The sequence below is a fragment of the Physella acuta genome, unplaced genomic scaffold (genome assembly GCF_028476545.2).
Source record: "Physella acuta isolate Inbredline_101_S28 unplaced genomic scaffold, ASM2847654v3 ptg001034l, whole genome shotgun sequence".
Taxonomy (NCBI): domain Eukaryota; kingdom Metazoa; phylum Mollusca; class Gastropoda; family Physidae; genus Physella; species Physella acuta.
The window spans coordinates 425139-438245 of NW_026732551.1; the positions used below are offsets into that span (position 1 = coordinate 425139).

Genomic DNA, 13107 nt, shown 5'->3' on the forward strand with positions numbered 1-13107 from the left:
AGACTGTGGCTACCGTTATACAACAAACATATAACTGCAGATAAGCGGCTATGGGTATTAAAAAAGTAATTTTCTTGGGAAATTAAAGGAGAGCCTATAGGTAAAGTTTTGACTTTTGCCATGATGTGTAAACCCTATAAATAGGCCTATATATATATATATATATATATATATATATATATATATATATATATATATATATATATATATATATATATATATATATATATATATATACATTCATTACAAATAACGTTTTGTGTATAATTATAACATAGATCTACGTAGACCTGGGCTTCCCCGCCCACACAGAAAGGAGAACAGCAGACTTTTGTTGGCCCTCCTCTTCCCGTTCGTTTGGGCGTCATTAAAGGATGCCCCAAAGCTAAATGCGTTAATTAGTTGTGTAACAGGACAAAGTAGCCTACATCTATGACTGTATCTCTCGCACCTACATTGTCTCACTAATTATTGTTTATATGTTTGAGCTTAAAGGCCTACAGGTATGCAAATACAGATCTATCGTCACAAAAATAGGCAAAACAACCACTCAAATACAGGCTATCACTCAGTACAGTGTGTCAAATGCCCACGATAGTCTGTAGCCACCTATTGTTGTCGTTATACCATCAGTAGTTCTACTAAACTATACAAAATGTTTGTCTGCTGTAGTGGTTAATTTAAAATCGATAAGAACTGAGTGATCCATTACTCATCATTAGTGACCAGTTGGCTAGGCTCTTTCTTTACACATATGAATTCTTTTTCTGTCCTGTGTGTGGATTGACTAGTGTAGGCCTATACATTAACAATTTTACCTATTTACATTTTACATAGGATATAGATCTAGATCTAGATTTTTCTTTAAAAAGTTAACAACTGCATGTTTTTTTATACTGTACATTTTATTTTAAAAAAAGCAAATATTCGATAGCGAATGCTTTTTGGCGGAACCTATTTATTTGGCCTACAGTCCGTACAGAGCGACCTAGTTTAGGCAATCAGTGCCACAGTACTCGGAACAAAAGATTTGGTCACATGACACCGCCAGTGCAGTGTAGTCGTTCGTTGCAGTCTATAAACAAAAATATCCGTGGTTCACAGTCAGATGCGAACGGGGTCAACGTTTGAGGTGATATTTTGAGTTTTAGTCTGAGCTTGACCAAAATGCCGACAGACGAAGAATTAAAGGCTATCGGATTGAAAACTGCGGACACTCTAAAAGAGTATCTTACAGAAAAAGAAGGATGGCATACGGCTAAAAAGACGGTGAGTAGATTATATAGGCCTAGATCTATATATTTATTTATTAAACTTAAACTACTTTAAACTAGATTTCCATTCTAATCTACTCTAGTAATCTAGATCTAGATTCTAGAATCTAGATATAGATTCTAGATATTATATATATATAGCCTAGATCTAATATAGATCTAGAATCTAGATTCCTAGTAGTATAGACTATAGACTATAACTAAAATAGATCAGAAAAACAAAATGAAAAATATACTTATTTAAGAGTCGTCGTGGTCTAACGGTAGAGAGCTAGACTTAGACTGCCAACCTGAAAGTCTCAAGTTCAAATCGGAAGAATGTCACTGAGTCTACCCAGCCCTGATGGGTACCTAACTCACGGTAGGGAAATAAAGGCGGCTGGGTATAGTAGTGCTCATCAGATTATCCCCTTGTAATACAAGGCTTGTATGAGGTCATTGAAACAGACAGAACTCTACTTCTTCTGCCCCATGTGTCTTGTGCACAAATGGGAAACAAAGAAGAAATACTTACTTATTTACATTAAAACCCAAGGGGTCTGTGGACTTTGCCCACCATGGTTACGTGATTGATATGCCACTGCTATAAATCTACAATAAATCTAACTATAATAGATCTAGAATAGATCTAGTAGATATACCACCCTTCCCCCCCCCACAAACTTTAAATTGAGAACGTGTGTTATAATTAATTTAATTATTTATAAAATTAACATATTATGAAGTCTGAAAATAAAATAAACTAGATGGCGTGCAGTAAGGGGACTAGGCCATTCCCCTAATACTTAAATAATAATGTGTTTCAGAATAAATTAAAAAGTGCCAGTGAAAAATGTGTTTGTCTCTCTGTACTAGGGAACTAATCTTTGCAGTCACTAACCCCTCTTGCCTGCTGTGAAAAGAGTTTTCTGGGGTTGGTAGATCATGTGGTCTATAGACCAAATGTCTTGCTTTGTTTCCCTTGCAGTCTACACCACTATGTTGTTCCATGTGCCAGATTTCTACTAAAGATCAACCAGAAATCTTTGGTTGCACTGTCACAATCTCCAACCAAAGTATGTTAGTGCATTTTAGTTCTTAGGGAGTTTACTTAACATCATGCAGTAGCGCAGTTGATTTGTAAAACCCCCTTGTGATACAAAATACCAAATTTTGAAAAAAATGAAATGTGACATCCACCATGTCAGTTTTATGTTTGGAGCACATAATGTCAATTTAAATGCTTTTTTCTCCGGACAGCAATTTAAATGCATCATATTTTCTAAGTCACATCACAAGAAAAACTTCTTTTAAAATCTACTTTTAGTACTACTCAGCTACAGTCTCTTATCAGCTTTAGAAAGCCAATAGCAAGCACATTGATGTGTTGAGTGCTTTAAACAAACCATTGGCCCTGTGATTAACAAAACTGAATTGAGAAAAAAGTTATCTCTTTATCTAAGTATGTTGAGATAAAGCTTCTTTAGACACTTGTGTTAGTCATTCAGGTTGTAGAAGTGAACTGGACATAATAGAAATAGCATCCTTTGTCTGCACTTTTATTATAACATTATGGTCCAAATCTTTAAAATATTAATGTAATGTAGGTTCTATTTTAAACTGTATTTTTACAATAAAGATGATCAATGCACTAGAATTGATGAAGCCTTACAAGTATAAACTCCTAAAAACATTAGATTTTCCCTACCTTTACACATTTATTTTATGTTTATCACTTTTTGTGATTGGATTACCTGGTATGAATTTTAAAATATTATACATATCAAGATTAGGACAGATTGCAAATTTTCAAATAAAGGCCATATCATATTTTTTATGACATTTTATCTATAGTTGGGTAAACTAGGGCACTCATGCTATAACCATTTATTTTTTGTGACACTAATCTATAGTTGGGTAAACTAGGGCACTCATGCTATAACCATTTATTTTTTGTGACACTAATCTATAGTTGGGTAAACTAGGGCGCTCATGCTATAACCATTTATTTTTTGTGACACTAATCTATTGTAGGGTAAACTAGAGCTATCACGTGTATGACTTGATTATGTAGTCTGACTTTCTATTTATACAATTATATTGCAGAAAGATGTCCTTATTGAATACAGACATTCCAAATGTGAAGGGTTTGAGCATGGCTACCTGTATGTTGTATCTTCACACTTTTCTTGCTCATAACTTAAGTATCTTATTTTAAACTACACTTAAATTTGTATATAAATTAACTGTTAGCAAGTGTGACTATTTTATATCAAATTTTAAAAAGTATTGTAGGCCTACTTGCCGATTAATAATTTACACAAATGTAATGTTTTTTTTTCTCTAATTATAGGTACAGAGGTCAAGCAGAATACCATTGCTCAAAAGATATAATATTTAGATATATTGACCCATTGCACGATGATTGCATGAGAACAAAGTGGGATAAGGATATTACTGGTATCAAAATACTCAAACAGATTACACCAGTATGTTTTTTAAGACTGAAATTTCTATTTCAGGAAATTATTTAAGTAAAAGCTTCTAAAATCCATGTTTCAATTGTGATTTAAATTATGAAAGTAAGGTGGTTACAGAAGAAAGTTAAAACAAAAAAAAAAGAGAAAGAAGATTTTTTATTATTTTTTTATAATAGCACTTGTTAATAGTGAGGACCATATAGGGCCTAATTAGTGAGATTTTTCCAGCATACTTAAATTTTAAATTAAAATAATCTGCTTCTATTATAGATGATATCTGTTTCTCTATTTATAAATAACATGAGACATAATTATGTAAATTACAATTGTGTGAATAATCACCTAATCCTCAGGATTTACGCATATGTCGGTCAACAACAAACAGTGCAGCAATGGGGCTTATATCCCCAAGAGATTTTATTGATGTTATTCTGACTATAATCACTGATGACTGTATATCAACAAATGGTAAGTACTATTTAGTCATTGTTATTTTCAAAGAAATATATAAATTTGTCCCTACCAAACTAACAAATATCAGCAGTTACATCTAAGATATACTGGGTTAAAAAATGTGCATTGTGTTTATATTTTTGCTACTGTTGCAGGTACTAGTATTGAGTACAGTGATTGTCCACCAGTTCATGAATATGTAAGAGGATGGAATCACCCGTGTGGAATGATGTGCATGTCTGTTCCAGAGTATGTTTGATCCTTAAAATTATTTCAAGTAATTTAACTGAAATTGTTGACCAATTTTCTCTTGAAAAGTACAAAGTTTTTAACCAGCACAATTTCATCAAACATTTCTCAACAGAAATGTATAAAGTGATACAAATGTATCAATTTCAAAAGAAACAAGTCATTGTTTAGTTGTAATAAAATTTGCATTGTTCCGAGTTGGAACTTAAACCAATTACAGTCCATACATTTCTGGCTCTAAAGTTTTGTGTGACCAAGTATAGGGGTGCCACTTTTAAATAAATGTTTAAAGTTGCTACATTTTAAAAATATTAAAATTTTTTAAAAAGTATGATTGATCAGATCAAATTTTTAAAAAGAAACTTCAAATTAATTTTCTCTCAAATCTTGTATAAGCAACTTGTTTAGTGACATTTTTTGTTTTACTAAAGTAGCTGTTTTACCGTGTTAAATTTTTAAATTAGACTGTTCAACTGCTAATTAATAAAACTTAACAATAATTGTTGCATTTTTCTCTTCAGCAAAGTTGACTACACCAAACTAGTAACTTTTATTCAGCCTGATATAAAGGGCATGATACCTAGGACTCTAGTAGATTCAGCCTTGCCTGCCTCCATGTCCGGTTTCTTCAGCAACTTGAGAAGTATCCTGAAGAAAGATGGCCATATAAAAAAATAAATACCAGCAATGTTAGTTCATGTGATTCAGCTATGACCTTCCTTGTTCAAACTGTTTATTCAGGCATTTATTGTTCATAGGTGAAAGTTGTTGTAAAGAGACATTTTGATTTGTAGTTTTTAATTTCAATGCTTTTGTAAATTTATTATAATATCTATTTAATGTAAAATGGTTTAAAACGTATATATACATTTGTTTAATAATGATTTTTCTAAATATATTCAAATGTATAAAGTGATTTTTTAATTGTAGATTTTAATAAACTGTTGGGATTTATCCTTAAACATTCCATATGTCTTCAACAAAAGTTGTGATAACAATTTGTACTGTAAATTTTACAAATGTCAAAATATTATACATGAGCAGCAAGAAGACACACTGTTTAAATCTAAAATATCATTGTATTATTTGTTTCCTTTTTCCTCCTTCAATCTTCTTGGTTTATTCTGTGTTAGATATTTCTTTGGTTGTTCTCCTTATTTAACTTGAGTTACAAATCAATTTTTATGTAGGATTATCTTTATACAGCTGACAATAAGAATGTGTTATTAAGTTTCCTACCATGTATAAGTATGCATTCTCACAAGAGTCAAGCATTGAGTCATTTTTACATACAATAAACAATCTGCAGGGAGCTAAAGTACTTAAGAGGGAGGTTCACTAACAATGGTGTGACAAATTTGTATGTAGTTAACTAATGTTTATGCAGGCTTAAAAAATTCATTAACAATACATTAGTATTAAAAGTATTTTAAAACATAATAAAACTATTATTTATGAGAGTGTGTTAATTAAAAAATGGGTGTAACTTATATTTTCTATCTAAAGTAAATAAACCACTGCAAAAGTGAGATAAATTTGTGATATTATACCAACTTTGAACAGTTTTATATTGTTATATTTTTTAATAAGCTTTTACTTTTATGACATGCTTAAGTCCGTTCACAATTTATTGTCTCTGTTGTCATATTGTAATTTTATACATTATTTTACACTGCATTAATTAAAAAAATTGATTAATTTCAGACAGCACTTATACATTGTACTTACAATTGCTCTTTTCTTGTTGAAATTAGTTTTGATAAGCATTGACAATTTTTATTTTCTTTATTTGTATGGAGATAGCTTTTATAAAGTTTATGAAATCACAAGTATTGAAAACCAAATTGTGTACAGTAAAATATATTTAAGCCCCAATATCAAGTAGGCCTTTTGATTGTCTGTTGCCTTGTTTTGCTATTTGTTTTTAAATCTAAATTTTAAATACTTTTTGTCTCTTATAATTGCCATTAGATATTCCATCTCCAATAACAGATACTAATAATTTTGTCCATATAAAAACTTCTCAAACTGTAATAAAATAATTTCAATGTAATTGATGTTAGAACAAATACATTTAAAACACATATCTAATTTTGGTGTTGTATTAGTAACTAGATTTAGATTTTTAAAAATTAAACAGATCAACTAAGTTTTAAAAAAATCTTTTGTGTTCATATTAATTTTACTTTGTCAACCAAAATGTATGAGAGGTCTAAAAATGGTCAGATAGTGAAGCCTATTTATGTGAAATAGGCTTTGGGAACAGTTATGTTTTTGACATATTTTGATTTAATCTACCTTGAAGAAATCTCCAGAGTTGACAAGGATTAACATAGATGAGGTCTTTATTTTTTATGAAGTAAAAGCATCTCCAATTTTGTAGGTTTATTATTCTCGCATACTCACTGAAAAAAGTGCTCAAAGAGATTTCTTTTTAAAAATGGTTTTACAGACTGTTGTTTAGGTTTTTGCTAAGGCAACAGCTGCCTTATTCAATTTTTATTATTTTCAAAATACTTAAGCTCAGGAACCCCTAGTTGTAACCATAAAAATGCAAGCATTTAGTACAACAGTATTAGCCTAAAACTTTTGTTGTACATTTTAAAGAAAGGGTTATAAGTAGTAAGTGATGAAACCATCATACTTTTTAGTTGTCTTGTCATAAAAATGCACCCCCCTCCTCACACCCCACTTCCTAAAATGGTGTCAAAAGTTCAGCCTTACACAAACCAAGACCGAATAGCAATAATCAATTTTTGAAACTGCTATTTCTTAAAAAAAAATATTGAAGGAGCTGGGTGAAAATTAAGTTGATCAATTTTATTATAACCTACAAAAAGTCTATTAGGCCTAATAAAATTAATGGGACTTTCTTTGCTCTTCTCCCCTTACCATGTAACTTAAGTCCAACCCCACCCCCACCCTCCCCACCCCTAGGCGTGCCATCATTTATGGACGATTCCTAATGCTGTTATTTGAATAAAACGGATTATAGTTAATTACTTCCAACTCGATTTCTTTAACTATCCTTGAAAATCAAATTCTTGCACGCCCTATCATAGCCTTGTTCTATCTGTACCGTAGATAGATCTAATAGTATATCCGTAGTTATCTATCTATATAATTCTCTAGAAAACAAGCTGTAAGTGCGCCTAGCAGTCCCCTCTCTTCCTCTCTAGGCATATCGCAACCCCCCCCCCCCCCACATGGTCTGGTGAGCTGTGGTTCACGCTAAATGTTACAATCGTAGAGCCGGGTTTAGTGACGGCTATTAGGAGCAGATAATTTAGTTTGAAACTATTTTAAACTTAGGGGAGGTAACTAAGCGGAGGCTGCTTTCACGTGGTTTGGGGGGGAAGGGTTGGGGGAAAGGATGGTTTTAGTGTTTTAAAGCAAATATATTTTCAGTGACAGCATTCACAAATTATGAATTACTGAAAAGTAGAAAATAAAACTAAATAGCGGCGTGTTATACGCCGCGGGTCGACTCGTATAATATAAATAATACACGGATGTATTATTAGACCTATGACAAGATCGCTCTTTGCGCTGTATCGCAGGGAAACCCAAATTTTTCAATTGTTTACATCTAACTAGAAAATGGCTGCCCACCGGCCTTCAGGTAAGAAAACTCGTAAGTTGACGTGTCAAGCAGAGGCAATAAATTAATCGGTTTGCTCTGTTCAGCATGAGCAAGAAGTAAAATAGTTGTTGAAACAAAACCACATAGAAAACTAGAATCTAGATTCTCGATTGATGTTATATATAATATAGGCCTAAAAAATGGCCTAATATTTTTATATTTTATATTTTAACTTTTTTTGGTAATCTATCGTTTTAGGTACGTAAAATCGCCCGCAACTAGTAATGTGAAAAACAGGTGACTCCTTACATTTTAATAATTATTTCACATTTTGAGGAGGATTTATGTTTTGAAAAATACAAAAATGTTTCCTTGTTTCATTTATGTACCTGTTTCTAAACAATTGAATTAAAACTTTTCAGTAATAAATGAACACCAGCGATGTTTCCAACAGATGCAACCATGCTCATTTACTGTAGCAGCCATCTTGTTAAAGTTTTATTTTTATAGACTTATAGCGCAAGATTCAGGCGGAAGTCACTCTATTTTACAAATGGCTGCTGTTTATATAGCAAATCTTGCTTGCAGACACTGCTGTTTAAAGTTAATTTCGGGCCTATATTGATATATTTAGCCATTGATTTAGGTTTATTATTCATTTATCTATAATATTTGACACAAACATATCACAATATACTTCTATTACAGCCTTGACAATGAGGTAACGTTTTCGTACATTAATAGCCGCGGGCGATTTTACGTACCCAAAACGATAGATTACCCTTTTTTTTTTAAGGGATAAGAATCATAAGATTAGATCATAAGACCTAGCCTAGCGAGTAGACTAGAGACACCAGCGAGAAAATTTAAAAATCATGCACGGCGTAGTTACAATTAATATGGTCATAAAATCCTGTCTGTCTAGTTTTTTTTTCGGACTTTACTAAAGATTGGATGTATTTGTCATTTGATGTTTTGGTAATCTATCGTTTTGGGTACGTAAAATCGCCCGCGGCTATTTATGTACGAAAACGTTACCTCATTGTCAAGGCTTTAATAGAAGTATATTGTCATACTTTTGTGTCAAATATTATAGATAAATGAATAATAAACCTAAATCAATGGCTAAATATATGGATATAGGCCAGAAATTAACTTAACAGCAAATTAACAGCAGTGTCTGAGAGCAAGATTTGCTATATATATAGGCCTAAACAGCAGCCATTTGTAAAATAGAGTGGCTTCCCCCTGAATCTGGGGCTAAAAGCTTATAAAATAAAACTTAGACAAGATGGCTGCTATAGTAAATGAGCAGGGTTGCATCTGTTGAAAACATCGCTAGTCTTCTTTTATTAAGGAAAAGTTTTAATTAAATTGTTTAAAAACAGGTACATAAATGAATCAAGGAAACATTTTTGAATTTTCTAAAACATAAATCCTCCTCAAAATGTGAAATAATTATTAAAATTTAAGGAGTACCTGTTTTTCACATTACAAATTGCGGGCGATTTTACGTACCCAAAACGATAGATTACCGATGTTTTTAATATTTTTGGTAACTAAATATAAAAAAAAAAGCAAAAACAATTTGGTTATGTCGACATAAACAATGGCATCCTGCTATTCGATAGGCCGCCATAAATTTTACTATACACATTGTAAGCTAAAAAAAGAAAAACTAGGTCATGTTGTTTAAATTTGCATTGTTATTTAAAAACTTAATCTGCAAAGTTTTGTAAACAAAAAAACTATAAACTATAGGCGCGCTTACAGCTTGGTGTTTTTTAGGGTATCCAAGAAGAGAATTATATATATAGATTTTAAATTTATATAATAAATAAAGTTTGGATGATATTTAGAATTACCCTTTGAATCCTGGACAGATCGTCCCCCTGGCGTAGCCTCAACCAACCGGTGTCAGTCATTCAGGCCACATACCATGCACAGTATTGTGTGTCATGCCTTAACCAAAACAAATGGCGGATATAATGAAATCTCAAGGGTTTTCTCTAAATTTTTACCCCTTCTTACTTTCCCTAAGTACTTTTCATCTGTTTTTTTTTCTTCACTTTGCCTTTTTCATCCTGTTTTCCTTACTTTCACCTGTTGGCTGGTTCCTAGTTTTGTATCCCAATGCTAAACATTGCTCACTCAATTGCTCATATCTAAAAAAATCTTGTATTCCTTTGTACCACTGTCCTCAAAATTTTAAATTGAAATTGCAGGCTTTACTTATAATCATTAATCCTATTCTTAGTTACAAGTTGTCATAATAAACATTAAGTTAAAGAAGAGCCATATTAATTATTTATTAAGTCCTAAAAACTTAAGCTTTGGCTAGAGAGTTGCTGGTTTCTGATATCTGGGCTAGGCAGTAGATCTAGGTTCTTTTCTTAAAAATATCATTTTTTATACAGTTCCGCAGCAAGTAGCAAACAATGTTCAGAGGGCAGATTCTAATGCTCTCTTTGAGAAGCACACGATTGAAGAAATACGTAATTTGGAAAAGAAAACGAGGTAGGCTTGTGTATTCATAACTACACAAAATACTAAGATTTTAAAATTAATATATTTTTGTTTTAAGAAGAAAAATATAATTTCTTTGCATTATTTTTTAAAAATTAATTTTACTTCAATACTTTTTCCTTATTCTTAAAAAGTACATTGACACATAGTGTCGTCTTTTATATTTTTTGTGTGTAAATATTGATATTAATACATTTGATATGTAATTAATTGATTTAAATTTTATGAATATTTATGGGTAGGCCCTATTGTTTTAAATATAATGTTTAAAAGAATATCTTATAGTCTGTGATCACCTGATATACAAATTTAAAAATGACATTTTACAGTGAAAAGTATGTTATATTTCAGATCAGACATTGAAAAGAAAAAGGAAGATCTCAGAGTTATGGTTGGGTATGTAATTGTTTAATTGAAAAATTATCCTTTATTTTTTTACTATATTTACTTACACTAAATAAAAATACTTTTTTTACTTAATACTTGTGCATTAAGAACTTTTATAGACCACCTACAATTATCTTTAAAATACTCATAGTCTTTTCAGTTACACAAATACAGGAAAAGCTTTCAGGATAAAACAAAAATATAGATACTATAATTAGCTAAAACTAATCTATTTATCAAATTTTAGAGAAAGATACAGAGACCTGATTGATGCTGCAGATACCATAACAGATATGAAAACAAGTGCCCAGAATGTAAGTTTATTTCCTTTCTAAGAATTGTAGCAATTAAAAGCCAGCATTATGATTTTTACAATTTATCACATATGTCATTTTTTATTACTTAATTAGGTAACATTTATCTCTGGTAACATAAATAAATCCACTTTTTACTGGGAAAACTAACAATCCGTTTTTTCTAAAAAATATTTTATGTAGTATATACTCATTTTGTCAGTGTAATTAGTGCTGTATATATCACTGCTAGGTCATGAAATCTATAGCAAAAATGGAGCACCTCTGTTCAGCCATGAGACAAAAGCACATGGTACGGGGATCTTCTTTTCCAATGGCAATTAAAAATGATTCTGATAAGTAAGTAAACACTGACTCTCTCACCTCTTATGTTTATATTTAAATCATTCATTTAGTTTTACTTTAAGGCATATTTAAAACTTTCCTGAATTACTCATATTTTTGCAAAGTTTGTTAACACTTTAACTTTGAAACAATGCATCGAGTCTCAGGTGTTATATACACCATATAGAGGTTTAATCTTGATATCAAGATATGTAACTCCTAGTACAGGAGAATGTGTTAACTGCATTTTATATTATATAAATTTTTAAAAATATTTTGTTTTTACACTGCTTTGAAGTTAATTTTGTTTTGCTTATCGTAGGAATGGAAAAGAAATGGAGTTTTATGGTAAGGCAGCACAGATAAAACTTCTAATGGACATCCCAGAGAAGGTGAGTAATATGATTACACACTCTGGCATTACTTTGACATTATTTTTGTCAGCTCATTCTTTTTCACAGAACAGCTACTTTATATTGGTTCATAATATAATTTTAAAGAAATGGTATGATGTAAATTACAATAAATAAAGTCATTGCAAGCAAGTTTAGTTTTATAATTTATAATTAGATATGGAGCAGTGTGGACAGTCAAGAATATTTAACAGCTGCTCGGCTATACTTGCTGGCCAGGCATATCAACGCCAGCCTTCACCTTGATTCCCAACTGTCAGCTGATGTTGTTACATGGTTCCCTGTTCTCACCAGGCAATGGGCAGCTATCAGCCATTTCAAAACTACCATCTTACAGGTAAATTACAAACTTCACTACCTCATTATTAAAGCAGATACAAACTAATAGCATTCACTTACTGTACTAAAAACTGAATAGAACTCCATAACAAGTACTTTTTTTTCTTCTTTTCAGGGTTGTCGATTGATGTTAGCTGACACAGAAGCTGATCTAAGTGACCAGGTAAAAATATTAAAATTGTCTGAATGATTCATTTAATTAGCTATTAGACTCATACATTTTGTACAATTACTATACATTGATGCAGTAATATTACGCAGATAATATTACTACATTATTATGGTGTAATATTATATTAATGATTGTTACAGCAAATGGCAGATGTGTTGTGCTGTATTATTCTTCTTGAGGATACCACACCACGTCAAGTCTTTACAGAATTCCTTTTGGCTCGGACAGTCAGTATTTACCTCCATACAGTATTTTAATCTCTCAAGATATTATACTAAATACTTTTTAATCATCATCACTTTTATTTTCTTCATCATCATCACACTAGCCATAATCATCATCATCATCACCATCATAATCACCACCAGTATCAGCACCACCATCATTAGCACTATTACTATCATCATCATTATCATCATTATAACCACTATCATCACCACCAACATCATAATCGCTACATTCATCACCAGAATTAACATCATTACCATATCCATCACCAAAGTGATTATTATCATAAATTATGGATATCCCCACCATCATCATTACCAACGTCATCATCAACACTAGGAGCCTCACCATCATCATCATCATGACCATTATCATCATTATGAGGT

General features: G+C 31.4%; 2 protein-coding genes across 2 annotated transcripts in view; both read left to right on the forward strand.

Annotated features, from left to right (window-relative positions):
* Positions 1 to 1027: 1027 nt before the first annotated feature.
* LOC131954846 (stAR-related lipid transfer protein 5) lies at positions 1028 to 6585 on the forward strand. Its single transcript, XM_059318660.1, has 6 exons — positions 1028 to 1269; positions 3360 to 3418; positions 3607 to 3742; positions 4087 to 4201; positions 4342 to 4435; positions 4957 to 6585. The coding sequence occupies exons 1-6, from the start codon at positions 1168 to 1170 to the stop codon at positions 5111 to 5113; spliced, it is 663 nt and encodes a 220-aa protein (XP_059174643.1). The 5' UTR covers positions 1028 to 1167; the 3' UTR covers positions 5114 to 6585.
* A 1431-nt stretch (positions 6586 to 8016) lies between these two features.
* LOC131954845 (conserved oligomeric Golgi complex subunit 1) overlaps positions 8017 to 13107 on the forward strand; it is a 32679-nt gene continuing 27588 nt past the window's right edge. The window contains exons 1-9 of the mRNA XM_059318659.1: positions 8017 to 8057; positions 10436 to 10535; positions 10896 to 10940; positions 11179 to 11245; positions 11478 to 11584; positions 11892 to 11961; positions 12140 to 12319; positions 12437 to 12484; positions 12634 to 12720. Of these exons, the coding sequence (XP_059174642.1) occupies positions 8036 to 8057; positions 10436 to 10535; positions 10896 to 10940; positions 11179 to 11245; positions 11478 to 11584; positions 11892 to 11961; positions 12140 to 12319; positions 12437 to 12484; positions 12634 to 12720 (726 nt within the window). The 5' untranslated portion in view covers positions 8017 to 8035. The remainder of the gene's footprint in view (positions 8058 to 10435; positions 10536 to 10895; positions 10941 to 11178; positions 11246 to 11477; positions 11585 to 11891; positions 11962 to 12139; positions 12320 to 12436; positions 12485 to 12633; positions 12721 to 13107) is intronic.